General features: G+C 41.5%; 1 protein-coding gene across 1 annotated transcript in view; it reads right to left on the bottom strand.

The window, feature by feature from the left end:
* ACVR1C (activin A receptor type 1C) overlaps positions 1-20505 on the bottom strand; it is a 595098-nt gene that overhangs the window by 21060 nt on the left and 553533 nt on the right. Inside the window, exon 7 of the mRNA XM_085646221.1 lies at positions 10990-11120. Within this exon, the coding sequence (XP_085502347.1) occupies positions 10990-11120 (131 nt within the window). The remainder of the gene's footprint in view (positions 1-10989; positions 11121-20505) is intronic.

Genomic DNA, 20505 nt, shown 5'->3' with positions numbered 1-20505 from the left:
ATGACATTTTCTACTTTTCATACAGATGCCTGCCTGTACACTGCTTTTTCCCAGCTTGTCACACACAGGGTTTGATCTTGTTGTTAGCCATTTGCCAGCATTGCCTTGTGCTCCCCACAACAGAGCCCATTGTCAGACATCTTGTCAGTCCCTTCCCACTCCCTGTGAGGCGAGTATGGTTCAGTTTGATCTTGCAGGGCCATGTGGGTGGGTGTAGGTTGTCTGTGACTGCGAGTCCCATCATACTCTTGGATACACCCCCCTTCCCAGCATGCCCATGCTTCCTCCCTCTTGACTCTGCTTACCTGTGAGGGGGTGTGACATCAATGGCAAGATGGCTGACTGTGAAATCCTGGTGTTTGTTTGGCTACCAGTCCCAGCATGGCCTTGTGCTCCCCACAACAGAGCCCAGTGTCAGACATCTTGTCAGTCCCTTCCCACTCCCTGTGAGGCGAGTATGGTTCAGGTTGATCTTGCAGGGCCATGTGGGTGGGTGTAGGTTGTCTGTGACTGCGAGTCCCATCATACTCTTGGCTACACCCCCTTCCCAGCATGCCCATGCTTCCTCCCTCTTGACTCTGCTTCCCTGTGAGGGGGTGTGACATCAATGGCATGATGGCTGAATGTGAAATCCTGATGTTTGTTTGGCTACAAGTCCCAAGTGAGCCCCTGTGCTTCACACAGCAGCACCCAGTACGGGGTATCTTTTGCTGATATTTCAATGAGGTGTGTGTCAATGCATTGTACCCAGTGAGTTGTGTAGAGTTTGTGTTGGGGGGTGTCTCCCCATGCTGATTAGTATGGTCAGGGCTGTCAGTCCTCCTTTCCATCATGAAACGTGCTTCCATTGTAGGGCGTGAAAGTTGTCTTTCAGGATGTCAGTCAGTGGTGTCCTGATTCTGATTTGCACACAAGCCCTAGCAGGGCCTTGTGCTCCCCACAGCAGGAGCCAGTGTCAGCCATCTTGTCAGTCATTTTCCACTCCCTGTGATGTGGGCATGTTTCAGAGGGGTCTTGATGGGCCAATCAGGAGGGGGAGCATTATCTGTGACTACAGGCCCCATCATGCTTTTGTCTACACTCACTTCACCTGCATCCCCACTATTCCTTCCTGACAGTCAGCTGCACTGTTAGGTGGTGTGTTTGTGGTGGCAAACTGTCTGGCTGGGTGTATTTGGTATAGTGCCACTGGCTTGCTCTATTTGTTTGTAGGTTGGTGCATGTCATGACACAGTCCCCAGTCACTATGAGATGGCAGGTATTATGTTTGTGTGACTGGCATACACATCTTGCGTTGATTATCTATTGGTTAGTGTAGCTTTTGCTTGGGGTGCATGGTTTCACTGTCCCCTTGCCACACAATCTTGGGTATGTTGTTTGTGTACTCACCAGTCTCTGGGATGTCTGTTAGGCCATGGGCGCTCACTGGTGGTAAGATGTCCCGCACCTTCTCCTCACAGGTCCTGAAGTAGACTGGTGCCGGTGCGCTGACTCAAGGAATGATCTTTATCAATGAGTTTCTTGACCCTCCTGCGCATGTCATACCACCGGTTCTGGATATCGTCCTTTGTTCGCAACGTTGGTGCTTGTGCGTTCACCTTGTCCACAATCCTCGCCCACATCTTGGTTTTCTGTGAGATGGGGGTCCTTTGAACCAATGTACCAAACACATGTGGCTCTACTCTGATGATCTCATCTACCAGCACTTCTAACTCACTAGCTGTGAACTTTGAATTCTTCTTTGGAGGCATGGTGATGAGTGGTGGTGGTGGGGGATATGTGTGTGAGGGTGCAAGTGATGTTGGGTTGGTGTTGGTTTTGCTGTGTGTATGTGTGTGTGCTTTTGTATGAGGTGCTGATGGTGTGTGAGTTGTGTGATGGGTGAGTTGTGAGTGTGTCTGTGGTTGCTGTGTACTGGTGTTTGCTGCTGGCTGTGTCTCCTGTTTGCAAGGGATGATGGTAGTGATTGTAGTCCTTTATATAGTTGCAGTTGTGGGTGTGTCTTTGTCCAATACATTTTTTTAGGGTATTTATTGGCTTAGTCATTGCTTGTTTGGTCCTTTTTTTGTGTTTTTTCCTTTGTGTTTTGTAGGCATGAAGGAGACGTACATGTGATGGAAACGGATGCTGCTCGTGCGGGCTTCTCTGCCTCGTTCACGCTGCCTGTCTTCTGTGTTTGGTACGTGTCGTTCGGGGCGCTCTCTATTGCTTGTGTGCCCGGTTGTCACTCTGTGCGTGTCGGTCGTGCGGCTTGGTCTCTGTGCGAGTCGGTCTTGTTTTACACGCATTGCATCGTACTGCGCTAATTGTACATCGCGGGTACGGGTCGGTCGGGTTGATTCCGGGTTCATGTCGGTCGGTGAAAATCACGTCAGTTTTTCCGGCTGGATCACTATTTTCCCTCCGGCTCGGTCGTACGGCTTGTATTCCGTACTTGTCGGTTGTAATTCACTTGCGTTGCATCGTACTGCACGGGTCGTACGGCGCTGGTCCGTGTCAGTCGGTATTCGGTCCGGGTCCGTGTCGGTCGGTTCGTTTTGTGGCGGGAATCGGAATCGACCCCTTAATAGTGCCTGCGGTAGGCCTCTGAGCAGAGCTTTGGGCGCCAGCAATCATTCTTTTACCAATTTAGAGCTGACATTGAGCTACTTATACGTTGCCCACAGTACATTTAGCACCAGTAGAAAGGAACAACTCTAAACAATCAACAACATTAGAAAAAACTACAACTGGGTGTCCCTTTGGAGCAATGAACCAATAAATAAATAGCGCCCAAAGCTAATTGATCCAATCATTTAATTTCTGTATGAGTTAAATAGTTCAATCTGAACAGTAGACCCCACTTCCTATTTACATGTTCGAGGTGTAGGAGGAATCCCATATTGTGCTATCATCCCCCTTAACCTACTTTATGGTTGCAGTAATGCTTCCCAAGCCTGAACACTTTCCCCCTTCTCTTACCCCTGTCTGTTTCTTAGGTCTGGCAGTAGCCAAGACCTTTTTATTTTACTGAAATGATATGTATAATATACTTACTTAAAGAGGATTTCAGCCACATCTCTTCACCCATTGGTCTGTTGTTGTGTCATTCCCATTTTGCTTCCGCCCACTACAGAATACAACATGGTGCAGTGATTCAGCCTATATAAGCCTTTGTTAATGTAATTTTAAGTGACTGTATTTTGCTCTTTCAAAAGGTGTACATCCCCACACAAGATGTTTTATTGAGGGCCAGTATTGCCTGATGTGATAGGATGATACATTTGAAGTGAGCACAGGACGCACTCCTGCTATACCGGTTCCTGTCTTCTTCCAATTCTGTTTTAGATTCCTTTTGAAATGAACTGTTGCTATTTCACAGCATACAAGATTGTGTTCCTGGAATCAGTTTCACTAATGTTTCTTTGATAAACTTTGCCCAGGAAAAAAAAACTGCATGGTGTTTAATTTGCAGCACACATGTAAAGGTTTTCTTTAAAAACAGGTAAGTTGTAATTTGGGATTTAGTATTCAATATTCATTATTCTGAACACTCTTTCCTTCCTTCTTCCATCTACTTTCTTTCCCTCTTTTCTTTTCTCTTTCTTTCTTTTTTCTTTCTTTTTTCTTTTTTGACATTCCTTTTATCTTTCCTTCATTTTCGCCTTCTTCTTTTTTTCCTCCCTTCGTTTCATCTTTCTTTCCTTTGTTCTTTTCTTACTTTGTTGCCTTCTTCTGCCCCTTTTCTCTTTCTGTTATGCCTTTCCTTCTTCTTTGCTTCATTCTTTTGTTCTTTTTTACCTTCTTCCCTTTTTCTTTCCTTCTTTTCTTCTTTCTTTCCTTTCTTCTTTTCTCTCCTTTTCATCTTATTTTATTCTTTCTCTTTCTTTTACGCCTTCCTTCCTTTTTCTTTCCATTGTTCTTTCTTTCTGTCTTGTGTTCCTATTTTCTTTTTTCATTTTTTCTTTCTTTTTCCGTTCTTTCTTTCCCTAATTCTTTTTCCTACTTTCCTTTTGTCTTTTGTTCTTGCTTTCTTTTTTGGCTTCTTTACTTGTTCCTTCCTTCTTTTGTTTCCTTTTTTGCATCTTCATTTCTTTCCTTCTTTACTTTTTCCCTTTTTTCCCTACTGTCTTTTTTTATGCATTCTTTACTTCTTACTTTATTTCTTTTTGCCTTCATTCTTTTCTCCTATCTTCCTTATTTGCTCTTTCCTTTTTCCTGTTTGCCTTGTTTACTTTTTCTTTTCTTTTCTCTTTCTTTCTTTTTGCCTTCTATGCTTTGTTCCTTTTGTTTGCTTTCTTTCTCTACCTTCTTTCCTTTCTTTTCTGCTTCTTTATGTTTGCCTTTTTTCTTTCATTCTTTTCTTCATTTATTTTTTACTATTTTCTTTTTATTTTGCTTTTTTCTTTCCTTCTTTCTTTTTTGCCTTCTTTACTTTTTCTTCCTTCTTTTTTCCTTCTTTATTTCTATCTCTCTTTCCTTCTTCCTTTTTCCCTTCCTTCCCATTGTGTCATTCTCCCTTCGTTCCATCCTATTTGCCTCACTGCCTTCCGTTGTTGCCTTTCTCACTTCCTTTTGATCTGCCTTTCATCCTTTTTTGTGTGCCTTCCTTCATTTTTCCTTCCTTTCTCTCTTTCTTTCATTTTTGCTTTCTTTGTCAAATTCCAGACCAATTGGGTTTTAGGTCTGTCTTAAGGAAAACCTTATGATTTTACATATGTATAACATAGTTACCTTTAGGGATGATTTTCAGCCAGACTTCATCTATTGATCTATGATTGTGTTATTCATCGTTTTCTTCCACCCACTCCAGAATGCATTAAGGGGCAATGCTAGCCCACTTCAGCCATTGGCTGACTTTACTACGAGTTACAGCATGCTGCCCTTTCACAAGGAACACATCCACACTCAAGGTAGTTCCCTTCAGTGCTGAGTGTACCATGGTAATATATATCTTTTTGACACCAGAAAACACTTTTGCTTTTAGCAATTATTTACTTTTAGCTTCCCAAAAAATAACGTTTTCCCAAAACCAAGATAAAAACAAGAATTGGCAAAAGGCTGGCAGCCAATGCCAAACCTATTGGCTTTGCCAATGTTTGTTTTCAGTTTTGCAATCTCGACCTCAGTTAAATGTTCACCCGCTGCTTAATATCTGGGTCTTTTGATCCTCTCCAGCAATAGCAATGTATTTTCCAGACAGTACCAGTGCCAGTTCTATAAACAAATTGCTATATTTCCATTGTTTGGCGTCTGAATGAGTTCCAGCAGGCATAGCTCTCTTTTCATGTCAGTGAGGCATTCTATGCTGTTCCCTATTATTTCTTTAACCTTGTTCCAGTGCTCCATTGTGCCATGATAACACCAAGTCATATGTATATAATATGCTCCTCATTCCAGGCATCTTAAACTGTCAAATGTTACTGTTGATACATTTTTTAAAGTTGTTTCTGAGTGAGATAAGCTTTATGAGACACCTTGAGTGTATTCCTCATTAACTCTTCCCAGTCCTCTTTGGTAAAATTTGAGTTCAAGCCTTTCACCCAGCTCTCACACAACTTTTGCAGGTCACTCTTGGTGTCCACTGTGCAAGCTTTGTACAGTAAAGTCATTGTCCTCCATTTGTTTCCCTCCAACACTACTGTCTGCAGCACTGGGCATGTGAGAGGTTCCACTCCACTATTCACTCACCAGTGCATGATTCCTACCCACCTATATACATATACTAGGATTTGACCCCTGGAGGCCCCATAAGATGCATCAGGTCCTGAAAGATGTGCAGTCTCCCCATGTCATACAAGCACCCGATCTTTTCAATTTCCAGCTGTCATGCATGATTCAGCCTCATTTTCCCATGTGGTATGTAGGTTATGTACCAGGATGCTCCCAACATACAATTTTTGGTGGCAATTGTTCTCTGAAATTGGCACCGTCCGTACCATGTAAGCTCAATACATTTTGTGGTGTTCCTGGGGCACACACCCGAGGTCCCAACAGTTGAACCAACACTTCCTACTTTAGCGTAACCTGACAGTAAGTTTCTGGACTTCCCAAAATCGGTGTTTGAGAACTATTTTGCTACAGACAAGCTACATGGATAAGTAGTTGAGTTCTTATTTGGGCAACCACGAGTCCACCGCGTACCTGACAACCTTGGGTGGTAGTTACCCAAGCCTTTTACCTCACCCTCTGGTTTTGCTGAAATCATTTATCTTGGCTTTAGGACTCTGTGCACTTTACCACAATCAGTGCAGCATTATAATAATTTTTAAATATAGCTTGTAATTTCAAGTGATTTACCCTTTTTAATTTAATTGCTAAAAGTAATTTATTGTGTCATAGCAGGTTTCTAGTTTTTTAGGGGTGTAGGGTGGGAATTATAATTAATTAACAATTCATTAATAATTTCATAATAATTATTTGATTAATAATTATGTTAATTGTGTAATAACTAAAGGCACGGTTACGAGTTTAGCAGTCAGACCACCCAAGAACTGTGTCCGCGCCCACCAGTAGCCCACATCGATGGTGATCTATAGACCGCCATAATATGAGTGGACCACGGTGCCGGCTGTGTGGATGCGGAGATCTTGCAGTGGTGGTGAGTACTTTTTCCAAACATATCAATGCCTTTGTGTGCATTTTGACTGTATATGTGTCGGATGCAGACATATGCATGATACATGTGGAAAAATACCATCTACCCATTGCCAGAGTCCGGCACATATGTCCCCAGTCTTGGCAATGGGTATATGTTACAAAAAGGACTCACCTGTAGATCGTCGCAGACAGGGTTGCAATCCTTGACGTGAAGATCCTGCTGTGAAGGGGGGATCTGAATAAAGTGATCCATGTTGGAGTCTGCCTGGAAGAACAAAAAAGGGATGAGTAGGCACCTCAAATCCTTAGTTTTTGCCCCCTTGAAACAGGCATTAAGACTGCCGAGGTCAGCTTGTGGAAAAGGCAACTTATTAATACGGATGGTGGTTCAGCTCCCTTGTACCACCCTATGGCAGCTGCTTTTCACTGACTGGGAACCCAGCAGTCAGAGATCTACTGGCAGTCTCAGTAGTTCAGCCGCGGTCTTCACAAAGGCAATCCGCCCAACTCGTAATATGGCCGTCGGACTACCCAGGTCTTCACAGTCAGGCCGCCACTGCTGGTACGGCGGTCCACGCACCGCGAAACTTGTAATAGGCCATATCTTTTATGCTAAATATTAAAAGCAGGCTGCTGGGTTGTAGGAGTATAGTATGAGAAGCTAATTAAGCAATGAATAACAAGTATTAATTTATTGTTAATTATTTAAATGAATATTAAATATGTAGATTGTATAAGTAATATTTGTTAAGTTATATAGTAGGTGCAGGCTGCTGGGTTTGTATGGGTATTGGGTAGGATGTTAAGTAATAATTGATTCATTAATAATTATTACATTGATTATTAATTATGTAAATGTTGTAATAATTATATTTTTAGTTATATATTAGGTGCAGCCAGTTGGGTTTGTAGGGGTATAGGGTGGGAAGTTAATTAAGTAATAATTAATTAACAATTATTTATTAAATATTTTATTGATTAATAATTATGTAAATTGTGTAATTATTATTTTTAAGCTATATATTAATTGTTTATGAATTATGCCAATTGCATCATATTTATTTTAGTTATACTTTAAGTGTGATCTGCTAGGTTTATGGGAGTATAGTTTGGTAAGTTTATTAAGCAGTGAATACAGTATTTATTTAAATTGAAAATTAATTATTACATTGTTTAGTAATCATGTTAACTATTTAATTGTATATATATATATATATATATATATATATATATATATATATATATATATATATATATATATGTATGTATATATATATATATATTTGTTTGGGTTAATTAATAAGGTTCTTATTAAGAGTTTTATATTTGTTATACATTAATATGGTTATGTTATAAATAGGTTGTGTGTTTGAAGTGAACTACTTTCCCTACTGTTGCACAGACAGGACTGAGAATAGTTAATGCCACCCCTCTGAAGTCCGATGCTTTCCCTACTGTTGGACAGAATGGGGTGGGAATAGGACATTTAACCCCCCCTGAAGTCCAATGCTTGCCCTACTGTTGCACAGACTGGAGTTGGAATAATAAATGTTACCCCTCCGGAGTTCAATGCTTTCCCTACTGTTGCACAGAGGGGAGTGGGAATAGCCAATTTAACCGCTCTGAAGTCCAATGCTTTCCCTACTGTTGCACAAACTGGAGTGAAAATGGTCAATCTTACCCCTTCAAAGTCCAATACTCCGCCCCTCCAAAGTCCAATGCTTTTTCTATTATTCCCAGACTTCAATCATTTTTTTAATATTGTTTAACTATAAATAATATTATCATGTGTCTATTTGTTCAACTTTATAGTATTTTATTTAATGCTTTGCATTTGATTACATGTATATATATATATATATATATTATATAAATATATGCTTTTTATAGTAGTATATTAAAAAAATAATTTAATATAATATAAAATGTTACTATTACATGATATTACAATATAATAGTGTTTTATATATATGTACATATAAACATACACACACATATATGTATATGTGTATGTTTATATAAGTATATATTTACATATAGTATGTATTTATATATAGTGTTAAATATTACTTAAATATTACTTTCATTTATTTAATTTGCATATTGATGTTATATATTAAAATATTTTAGATTTACTATTTGAAACTATATATGTATTAAAAAATACTTTTCAAGTTTTTAACGATATTAGTATGAAACAATATGTTTTATTATATTTTTTTGCTTACCATTTTATGTATAGGCAAATAAAAATGTGTTAATTTATATTTTTGACACAATATTTCTGTATAACAATATTGTTGTGATTGATATTATATCAGTGATCCCCATCATACCAAGATGGGTGGGGGGTAGCATCGTTACCTACCCGACTAGCACTTCAATTAAGGCTGCCTTCAGCACTCACAAAGTACTTCACAATAGCCTTTTATCAATCCAGACATCCTGAGACGAGAGAGGTGAAGGAAGAAAATTTCAGAACCAGATGTCGGGAGAGGTCTAAAGGTTTCTCTCACTTCAAACCTGGCCACAGGTATAAATATTGGGCCCCTTGAACCGCTCCTTAGGTCACTTCTGAACCTGTGGAATACTCAGAAGAAGGATTGCTCTGCAGTCCTTCTTCTGAAAGGACTGCCCTGCTGCAAAAATAACTGCCCTGCTGCTTGAGTAAGGAAGAATGGACCTGCTTCTTGAACTTAGGACCACTGGAGTGACTCCAAGGGCTCACTGGCCTCCTGTTGTGAGCTTCAGGGAATAACAAGCTCCAAAGACCTGTCTTGCATATGCTGAGCTGACCAGATCCAATTGGAACTGCCTGTGCCCTGCTGCTGGCCTGTACTGGAGTGAGTCCTAATTCCCAAGAGGTGCCCCCCCAGGTCCTGAACCCTTGGCTAGCATCAGAGTGTACTCCTCCTGGCTCAACTGTGGGTACCCTCAGAACCATCCCACTGTGACGCAACTATGCAGTTCGACACGGGGCCTTACATCACAGAACTAGCAGCTTCTCACTTTTCACTTAAGACTTTGAAATTGCATATCTCCAGTTCTGCTCATTGGATTTCTATCATTCCGTTATCATTTTATTACGTTCATTCTATTTTTGTAGATTGGTGTTGGATGTTTCTTCTGTTATGTCTTCACTTTATTACTGCTTTTGTGCTGCATAAATAAGTTATTCATTAACTGTAAGTTAAAGCTGACTGCTTTAGTGGGTTAAGCGGAGGTTAACATAGGGATTTTCTGTCGTTCACCATAGTGGTGGTTTTACTCCCTTCAACCAATAACCCCATTTCTCACAGGTATCAAAGCAGTCACCTGAATAAGGGCATTGCCTTTAACAATTTTTGCCAGAATCCTTTTTGCGAGAAGCTGGTATTAGGATGGAGCATAACAGGAACAGTTAATGAATATGCTTGTGACAACAACGTGGAGGTACCTAATAAGGTTAATAAAGTATAAGCGCTTGTGTCTCCCTGTTGTGGAAGGTTGAATTCATTTTGTATCCTGATATTGATTTAGGAAGTTCATGCAAGGTATACAAAATCTACCAAGACCTTCACCATGCAAAGGAAGGCATAACATGCATGACAAATTTCTTTAGTATTTACAACAAATGAAGTTTGGTTGCCCGAGTACATGTATGATTCTTGGGAGCATGGACAGAAAGGCTTGTCTTTTATCTTCTTTCACGCCACCAATGGAGCAGTTGGGTGGTGATACCCACATACAACGGCTAGGAGTTTGAAAGAAAAAACAAAAATGCCGGAGATTTCCCATGGGACATCCATATTTGAAAAGAAGGCTGTAGGCTATCTGTGCTAGAAATATACTGCAGGGAGGAAGGTTTTCTTGAGTACTTCTAACGAGGTCTTGTAGGGCACCTTGCAGCAACCACGGATCACCAGGATAGACACGCTCCTGCTACCGAGGTGCCCTATTTACAAAGAAATAAGTCTAACTTACCTAAAGAAAAGCACTGATTGACTGGTCTATTGCAGGTAACTGACTCCAGGCTAAAGCCTGTGAACTTCATGGGGTAGCTATCATTAATGCAGAAAGTGCAGCTGCACCTGAGTCCAGGGATTTGAGGGCCTGTTGCACCTATAATATAGCTGCCTTTTAGTATCTAGACAAGTGGACGAGGGCACATTTTCCTTGCTTACATTAGGTCCCAGGGAACCCTGGCTATTGCACAGCTGAACTTGTCAGATCATGAGGCACTCATTTGGTGAAAGAATCTGATGTACCTTAGGGCAATGCACAAGTGTCAGGAGGGACGGCATGAATCGTAATATCAGTCACATATTCATAATTGAATCCAGAAAATATGCTTTTTTGTGCTATTAGGACCCTACTAATAAGAAAGTAAAGAATTGTATCATTTGCCTTATAACAGTGAAAATAAATTACCTCACAACTCTGCCACTGATTTGGGATGTTAGGTCGAAGTTTCTGGTCACACACAACTTTTCTCATGTCTTCTATTGAGGGATCAGAAGGCACCATGTCATAATAAGGCAACTGATGTTCGTCAATGACTCCTGCAGGACATTTGTGGAAGGGAAGCAAAATATAAATGGGAAGTTAGGTGTAACATATGATACTTTGCAAAGTAGTTACATTTATTATCCTCTGCAAAACATATACATTTTTGGGTCATATGCAGAAACAAGTCCTGCTAGTTATCAGCACCCAAAACCCAGTTGTTTTGGGGGTGGGTATGAAAGCTGCAGAATTTGAATTTCAGCATGACATATCTGTCAAATGGTGTCAAAGAGTGGTGAACAAATGCAGTGGTATGTTTAAGAGAAGATTACACTTCTCACTCCTGTTGCTAACGATGTGATTATTTCTGCTTCTGCCTGCCCAATTCTAACATTTGTTTTCCCATGGCGGGCTTTGTGGCTGAAATGCAGGATTGTTGGACAGCGCGTAGCTAGACCTTTGGCCTCTCATGGCGGTTCCTGCATTTGCCGCCCATCGGCGGCCACATGTAAGAGCGGGGGTGCTGGCAATTCCTGCATTTGCTGCCCAGAGATGGCCGCAAGTAAGAGCGGGGGGGGGGTGGGGGGGTTGACACTGCAACCAAAAGTTGTGCCACGCAGGTCGTACAACCCCCCAGCCCCCACCTCCGCCTTACTACACCACTGCTTCTGGAACAGCAGAAGCTTCACAGCCCATCAGTCCCCCTCCCTTTGACTGCCTCAGGTGTCACAGGCTGAAAATGTTGATGTCACACTTTCCTGAAACACAGGTTTAAATTACTGCTGTGTTGATTATGATGTCACCATGTGCCGACTTTGATTAACATCTTTGCTTAATTTTTACAAGTGCTCTTTACTCTTTTGGGGAAACACAGCAATCAATGATAAGATTCTTTGAGGCAGCACCATCTACTAAATAATTCGGTAAAAGGAAAAACAGCATGTACCAGACAACAGTGTTACTTGTAGGACAACTATACATTATTATTTTACAAGCTAATGAGCTTCGGAGCTCCTGCGTGCCTAGAGTGGTGTTGTTACCTGAGGAAAGTTTGTGGCAGCATGTCCACCAACCCCAGAATGATACTCCACTGATGACAGTATAATCCAGAAACACGTGTCAAGAGATACAAAAATGCCTGCACCAGCTTTCATTAATGTTTTGATGAACTCTGAAATGAGTGTGAAACTATGTAGTGCATTGACCAGGGTACAAAGGTGTAATGGCGCTGAGACCTGAGGCAGTGTGCTCCTACCCCCACTCCCTGTTGAAAAAGGCTCCAGTGAGCCTACAAGCTGACAATCTTCAGAGTTCCTGCTTGCAGTGGTATTGTTATCTGAGGGAATTTCGGGGCAGCACGCCCCGCAACCGCAGAATAATTCTCCACTTATGATGGAATAATCCAGAGACACGTGTCTAGAGAGGCAGAAATGGATGTACCAGCTTCGATTAATATTTTGACAAACTTTGAAATGAGCCTGAAACTATGTAGTGCATTGACCAGGATGCAAAGGGGTAATGGTGCTGAGGCAGTGTGCTCCTAACCCCATTTACTGCTTAAAAAGTCTCCCGTGAGCACCGAAGCAGATACATTTCGGTGCTTCTGCATGCCCAAGTGGCATGATTACCTGAGGAAAATTTGTGGCAGCATATCCAGCAACCCTAGAACAATTCTCTACTGATAATGGAACAGTCCAGAAACCCGTGTCTAGGTATACAGAAATGGGTGCTCCAGCTTTGATTAATATTTTGAGGAACTTTGAAATGAGCCTGAAACTATTTACCTACGTTGCCCAGATGCAAATGGGTTCTCTCTTTCTTATGCATTCAGTTTTATCTGTTTAAAGAGAATATATGTTTCTTTGTAATTGTATGTGCCGTGCTTTGTACAGTAATTGTTTCATCCAAATTGATCGAAATAAAGTCTTTCTGAACTGAACTAAATAAAAAAAAAATACCCCTTTTCCCTAGCTACGCCACTGACAGAGAGTGGATACCATCTGAAAGGATAATCCTGAAAAAGTACTTTCAGTTCATCAATGAAATTATAACTCATGCTACTCAGCTGCGCTGCAGGTGTTTCGGGGTTCAACCTACACCGTCCTGCTTTAATCATCGATTCATGCAATATTATGTCTGCTTAAAATGATCAAAGGCAGCCTCTACATCTGCACAAATCATGCTGACAGAACGAATTATTCAGACATGCTGACTGTGATGATCACAATGAAACAATGCTGCATCTTTTCTGCTTCTGCCCTGGGGTCAAGACAGAGCGACAAAGTTTCAGTAAACATATTTTTCTTATTAGCTAACAGAATGTCAAGATGCACAGAAGCATTAAAACATTGCTTAAACGCAGGGAACATATTAGGATTAAAGTAGGGCCAAAAGTTCCCAATTAACTTTGTTTGCTCTTGGATACCCAAAAAAAAGTGTCAGCCAGACACATCTTCTGATATGGCCAGATAAATCCCATCTTACAGAAAAACACCAAGAATCTAACAATCACACAGTAGTTTTTAAAACCTTTCTAACAAAGACTGATAGTTCAATGTAAATAATGAGAATTTGAGTGATGTCATTGGTGATGTACTTGGTTATGACGTATGTGTTGTTATCAGTGATGTCAATTGAGATGTCATCGCTGGTGTTGTTTGAGGTCATGAGTAAAGAATTGTGGGTTGTGAAGTATAGTTTTTGTACCATACCATAATTGGTGAATTTCTGGGTGTTTAATGTTTTTCTGTTGAAACATAGCATCACTTTAACTGTGGACATATATATATCCTCCCTTACATTATGGTGCCTTGATGTGCCAAGGCAACTTAAGTGCCTAGTGAAGCATGGAGCACTGATGTCAGGAGTTTAACTGTTGTCAGAGTCACCACTAGCCAGTAGATCCGAGCAGAGATGATAGACTAAACTCTCCATCTATACAATGGCATTGACGGCGGATGATCACTTCAGTGACAATGGCAAAGGCTTGAATTGGCACTGTGTGGAGGAAGCCAATACTAAACCACTTCTGTAACTTATCAAGAAAACTATATGCAGAGATAAGCCAGAATGATTATTGATAGAGTGCTAGAAGATGGACCCCTCAAGCTGGATATCGTTCAAAATGGTCCAAAGGCAGGGCAGAGCATTATTCTAAGTATTGCTGGTGATATCAGTAAATTAAAGTGAACCTAAACTGAACATTTTCAAATGATAGATCATGCAGTTTACTACTTAGGACATGGAAACCAGAAAAAATGGAGTTGCGCTCATAGTGAGAAAGGTCATTGTGGAGAATGTGATTGTCTATAATGCCACTCATGATAGACACATAGCAATCAGATTGACAACATGGCAATCATCCAAGTTTTTACACCAAAGACCGATGCAGACAAAGAATCATTAGATCAAGTTAACGATCAATTTGAGAGCGAATGTGACAGATAAATGCAAGCAGGATGTGTTTCTAGTGCTGGAAGCCTGGAATGTAAAAACAGGTAATGGAAAGGCAAACAATATAGGTGAAACACATGACCCATGAAGTAGAAATGATGCAGGAGAACATTATCTGTTTCTGTCAGTCCAATGACCACAACATTGACACGAATCATGTTTTAAGCAATCAAAGCAACACCTAAATACAAGCACTTTACTAGATGGAGTGCACTGGAATCAAAGAGATTCCATTCTCAGTGTCAGAAGGTGGAAGATGAAAGCGTTCAATTCTAGTCGCAAAATAATGGCCAGCAGCAGACTGTGAAACATATCACAAATTGCTAAGTTATAAAATCCAGGCCAAACTGAAGAATAACACGGCCATTTTCTTCCAAGTTAGATTTGCAAAACATACTTGCAACATATGAGCAAAAAGTCAAAAAACGATTTGAAATGCTGAATTTGATTAATAGGGAGCCAGAAGAAGTATGGACAGAAATAAACAAAACTGTCAAGGATGAATCTCAGAAAGTGTTACACAAGTAAAAAAAACTAAAAAAAAGAAATCCAAGTGGATGATAGAACAAATGATAGAAATTGCTTCTGAAAAAAGATATACGCATATGAATTTAAAATTACCAGCTTAAAAAACTGCATATTTAAGGGGGCATCTAGGACATAAAAAGACCAGTATTGCAACAACATCTACAGGGCAATCAAAACAAATACGGAAAATCAAGGATTGTATTTAAAGATTTGCGAAACCAAAAAAGAAGGACCAAATGCGAACTGGTATGCTAAAATACAACAATGGACAGATGATAGTTGATGCAATAAAGATCAATCAGACTTAGAAAGAATACCCACAAGATCCCTATAGTAGGGATTTGAACTTGCCAGATACCCTAGGGGACATTAACATCACAAGCAAACATTTAATAATGGAAGAACACGTCTAACAGCACTAACATCACGGCTAGGAAGGTAAGCTACAGACAGTAATGCAATTGCGACTGAAACATTAAAAGCGGCATAAGATCCAGTTATGTTACTTAACCAACTGTCAACAGATTCGAAAAATAACTGAGAATATTTCAAAGACCCACTGTGGAGTAGAAAGACATTAAGAAAGAGAGACAGTGAGCATCCTGAAGGTGGATGATAAGGACATTGCCACCAAGAATCCACCCTGATGTGCCTGTATTCCATTTTCCAATGGGACAGGTCCTAGTTCCAACTGACCTCTGTAATCAGAGGGGCAGATGCCTATGCCCAGTCCTCCTGGACTTATCTGTGACCAGTCCTCTGACCAGTCAAGGTCCTTTCTGACTCAGCTCATGTGCCTGTAGGCACCTGTCTGATTCTCTCACTCAACCTCTCATCCTCTTCTCACTCTCTCTCCCACACACTCCGGCTCTATCTCTAAGTATATCTCTCTTTGTGTTTTTTGCACCTCCAGTGCCATCTCTCTGTCACCTTTTGCACTTATAGTGCCTCTCACTGCCTCTTGTTTTCCCTTTCCACCATCTCTTCGGTCATATGTGTGCCATCTGTACCTTTACTGCCTCTTTCTTGTACCTCTAGTGCAATTTCTCTGTCACTCCTTACCTGTTTAGTGCCTCTTACTGCCTCTTGTTTCAACATGTGTCATCTCTTTGTGCTTCTTTCCTGTTTTGCCTCTTATGACTTATTGTGACATCTTGGTTAGTTTTTGTACCATCTCTTTGTGGCTCTTTCCCATTTGTACCCTCCCCACACTCCTTTCCTGCTTCCTGTGCCTCTTCTCTCCTCCCCATCTCCTTTTCTGCTCATTTTCGCACTTCCCGCTTCTTCCTGTGCTTCTCCTTAGCCCTTCATGTCACCCCTGGTGCTCCTTCTCCCTCCCAGAATCTATTTAGTGGTGGATTACGCTCAGCTCCACGAACCCTAGTCTAATTGTTCCCCAGTTGTATGCAGCAGTATTCCTCCAGTCTCTGAATACAGGAAGTCAGTCTCCACCCTGCTGCCATGCCACACAACACGGAAGGAGCTTTCTCCTGCACCCACTGCCATATTGCATGCAGTGACTCACCCACCACACAAGCACCACCAACACACACCACACCTACAGTCAGCCATGAGCCACCACCAGCATACACACACCCAAGACATACCATCATGCATGCTCCTCAACACTTGTTCGCTCAGAAATCATGCCACGGAAATCTGGGATCTAATGGACAACAAAATCCCACACTGCCTCTTCTTCAATGAGCCATGGATGACACCTGCATTAGCACCAGACATCACAATGGCGGTCCTGGCAGTACACAAGATAGCATGACAATGCTGCTAACAGAAACATGGAGGAATCACTATAATCTTCAAGGAAACTGTAAGCTGCACCACAGCCACAGAGAACGCAATAGCCTCCACATCTGCACTTCTAGCTATAAGCTTCAGCAATTTCACCCTGAATGGAACCCTAGTATACCGACTACCTGGACCATGAGCAAACTCCACCAATAATATTGCAGATTTTGTTCCCCCTCATCTGGAAGACTGGACTCACCCCGACTCAGCCGCACCCTTGAAAGCCTAAGAAACCTCAGACTGACACATGTCACCAGACCCACGTGCACTGCCAGGCACACACTAGACCCTTTCTTTGCCACCCTCATTGACAGCCCTAATCACAGCAACTGACAACATCAGGATGATCCTTGACCGAGGAGAAACACCAGCCCTCATCCTTTTCAACATTTGAGTAGCCTTCGACACAGTAGTCTCCCACTCCACCCTGATCAGAAAACTTCATGAAATAGGCATCCAGGGACTGCCCTCAAATGGATCTGTTCATTCCTCACCGGAAGGACAAAGGAAGTCATCATTCCACCCTACACTTTGAAAGAGAGGACCTTCATCTGTGGAGTCCCCCATGGATCATATTTCAGCCCGACTTTCAGCAACATCTACTCCACGACCCAACATTGTCAGGTTGCACACCATGAACATAGATGACACACAACTAATACTCTCCCTTATGGACAAGACACCCATGGAAAGAATCAACTTCACCACCTGCAGGATCAAAGTAGGCACTTTGATGAGATCCAACAGCCTCAAGCTCAACTCGTACAAGACCAACATTCAGATTTGTGGAAAATAGACCTCTCCATCGGTCTTCTCCTGGTGACCAGCTGACCTAAGACTCACACCTTCCCCCACCACCCATGCCAAAAACCTAGGAATCATCTTAGAAGACAAGCTCAACATGTCCGCTTAGATCAACTCAGTGACCTCTCCACCTGCTTCCACACCTTGAAGATACTGTGAACAATCTTCAAGTGGCTACCAGAGAAGGACAGGAAAAGAGTCATGCAAACACTCATAACGAGCAGACTCGATTACAGAAACACACCCCATGCTGGAATCACCAAACAGCTCCTGAACAGGCTCCAAGCCATCCAGAATGCAGTAGCATGACTCATCCTCAACCTACCTTGCTGCTCCCAGATCTCACCACATCTCAAAGAACTCCACTGACTCCCCATACACAAACTTGCTCAATTCAAACTCCTCATGCATACCTACATAGCACTACACAACATTGGCCCAGCATGCCTGAACAGCCGTATACGTTTCCAGCAACTCTCTAGACACCTATACTTGGCTGGACTCTTGCTTGCACACATACCCCACATCTACTATAGCGGAGCATGAAACGACCTTCCACAGCACAGAGCTCGCAAGAAGTTGAAGACCTGGCTTTTCGAATAACTGCAAGGCAATCCTCCACTCACACTCATGCTAAGCACCTCACCTGGATAACCTCACGTGTGATTAGTGCGCTATACAAATCGGCATACCATAATATAACGCAACAAACTATGATACAAACATTTCTTCTGCAATGACATGGAGGGGAAATCTTTTAAGACTGATGAACATGATCTCTGAAGTTAAGTTATAGAGCCACTTAGCTGCATTCTTCTTCAGCACCAATAACTGAAGACTATTTTAGAAAGGATACTGAGAAATGCATTTGTTCAAACCGAAAGTATGCATGCTCAGATTTAGCATTAATGACTGAATTTTTCAAAATCTATCACAATTCTAGATAAATACAAATCGTAATGTCACACATGTGCCCCTTGTACCAGGGCAGTTACGAATTGACAATCAATTCTAGATCTACTGTAGCATTAAATTGAGAAGGTGGCAAACTCAATGTCCACGCAGAACTGAACGTACTAGAATCAGCACAGACTCACAATGTTATAATCGCTGTATACAACCAGGTTGGAACAAAGGTTTGAGGCTACCTAGGAGTGTATGTGAGGGATGTAAGTTGAACAGATTGGACTCTAGCTAAGTACAGAATGTGGTTTTATCTCACGCATATATGTGCCAATGATATGGATTAAAAATACATTAGTCAGCAATTACCTACATTTAATTAGCAAGAGGAACAGAAGAGAGTAGTTCTGCTGGACAGCATTTGTCTCAGTATTAGCATTGGAGACCAAACTGGTTTAGTCGTTGAGACCCTCGTGGTAGGAAACCGTCTTGCATTTCTTTGTACTATTGTGTGCACTGATTTCAAATGTTGCCATCCTTTTTAACATATATGATGCATATAATAACGATTTTGCCACATTTCTAAAGAAAAGCATGATCACAAACCGAGAAAACTGGTGACTTTAAGATGTTCCTGTTTTACGCAGATGATATCATCTACGCCTGAATTTAAAATCTGACTAAAGTAGAAATTCACTAAGGTTTTCTGTGACATCTGCTGGAGTACTCCATGCTGATTGCTGGAATTGAGCAGTAAGGCAAAAGTACCACAAGAGTGAGTGAAAGCTACCCATAACAAAATCTTTGTGAATCTGGCCCAGTTTAAAACATATTTTTTGGTGATACAGTTGCAGTTGTGCTAGGACCAGGAGGTACAGGGGGAGCAGGAAGGGGGGTTAAAGTGATGGAAAAAGTACAACGCATTAAAATATTAGAGGAAAAGATAAACGCAATACTATCCCCTTAGGCTAGATAAGAGTGACAAAAGGAATGAGCAGCAGTTCAGTCAATAGTGGGTACCAGGGTCTTCCGATCATTAAAAGAGGAGCAAAAAGTGACCCAAATAGCTCATCCACCACCCAAACATAAGTTCGGTATTTACCATTTAGCTGAAAAACATTAATGGTTTGTATGTCAGTCTTTTTACCATTTTTATTATAACACAGGACTCTCAACACATATGCCCAGTTTTTTAAACGACTTAAGTTAATGAACATCTTAATTAATTATTAAGCATTTCTGCAAGCACCTGTGGGTCAGAGTGATACCTAACTACCCTCCCTGCAGTTAAGAGCCTGAGGTGTAGGCGTAGGGGCATCACAAGTTGGAGTAATTAACAATTGTTTTTGATCTACAGATACGTGCAATAAGGCTATTAAGACCCCTCCGCACCCAAACCCAGAATAAGACGCCTATGGGGAGCAGGAGTTTCCTCTAATCCGAAATATAGGGTGAAACAATTGCTGTGTTTTGCCAGGTGCCCTTCAGCCTCCGGCTCTGAAGAAGCCATTTCATACACCGCTGGACAAGCTCCTCCTCTTGCTTTGCTGAAAGGTAGTGCGAGAAACTTAAGCGCAGTAAGACAAAATATACTGAGTAGTCAGTTTATTGGGCTTCTCCCTAAGCTATGGAAAGGCTGGAGGCTGGCCAAACATTTTTTGAAATGTGCTAGAACAGAACAGGTGACTGAGGGAGAACTGCACATAAATGAAGCTGTGTTTTTTTTACTCTGCACGGCCCATTTTCCTCAGTGCTTACCCTAAGACTGGTAGAGGCCTATAACACACCAGAGGACAGAGAGCTGGCTGCACAAAAGGCCCCCTTTGCTGACCTATAACAGTAGCCACAACGCACAAATGGAGCATATTAATAGGCTGGCCAGCTCCCAATGTTCCTTTCACGCTGATGACATCTATCTCCCAATTGGTTTGATTTTCTTCAGTAATA

The sequence above is a fragment of the Triturus cristatus genome, chromosome 3_1 (genome assembly GCF_964204655.1).
Source record: "Triturus cristatus chromosome 3_1, aTriCri1.1, whole genome shotgun sequence".
Lineage (NCBI taxonomy): Eukaryota > Metazoa > Chordata > Amphibia > Caudata > Salamandridae > Triturus > Triturus cristatus.
Note: the sequence above shows the minus strand (reverse complement) of the source record. Positions and strands in the feature narration are given on the sequence as shown.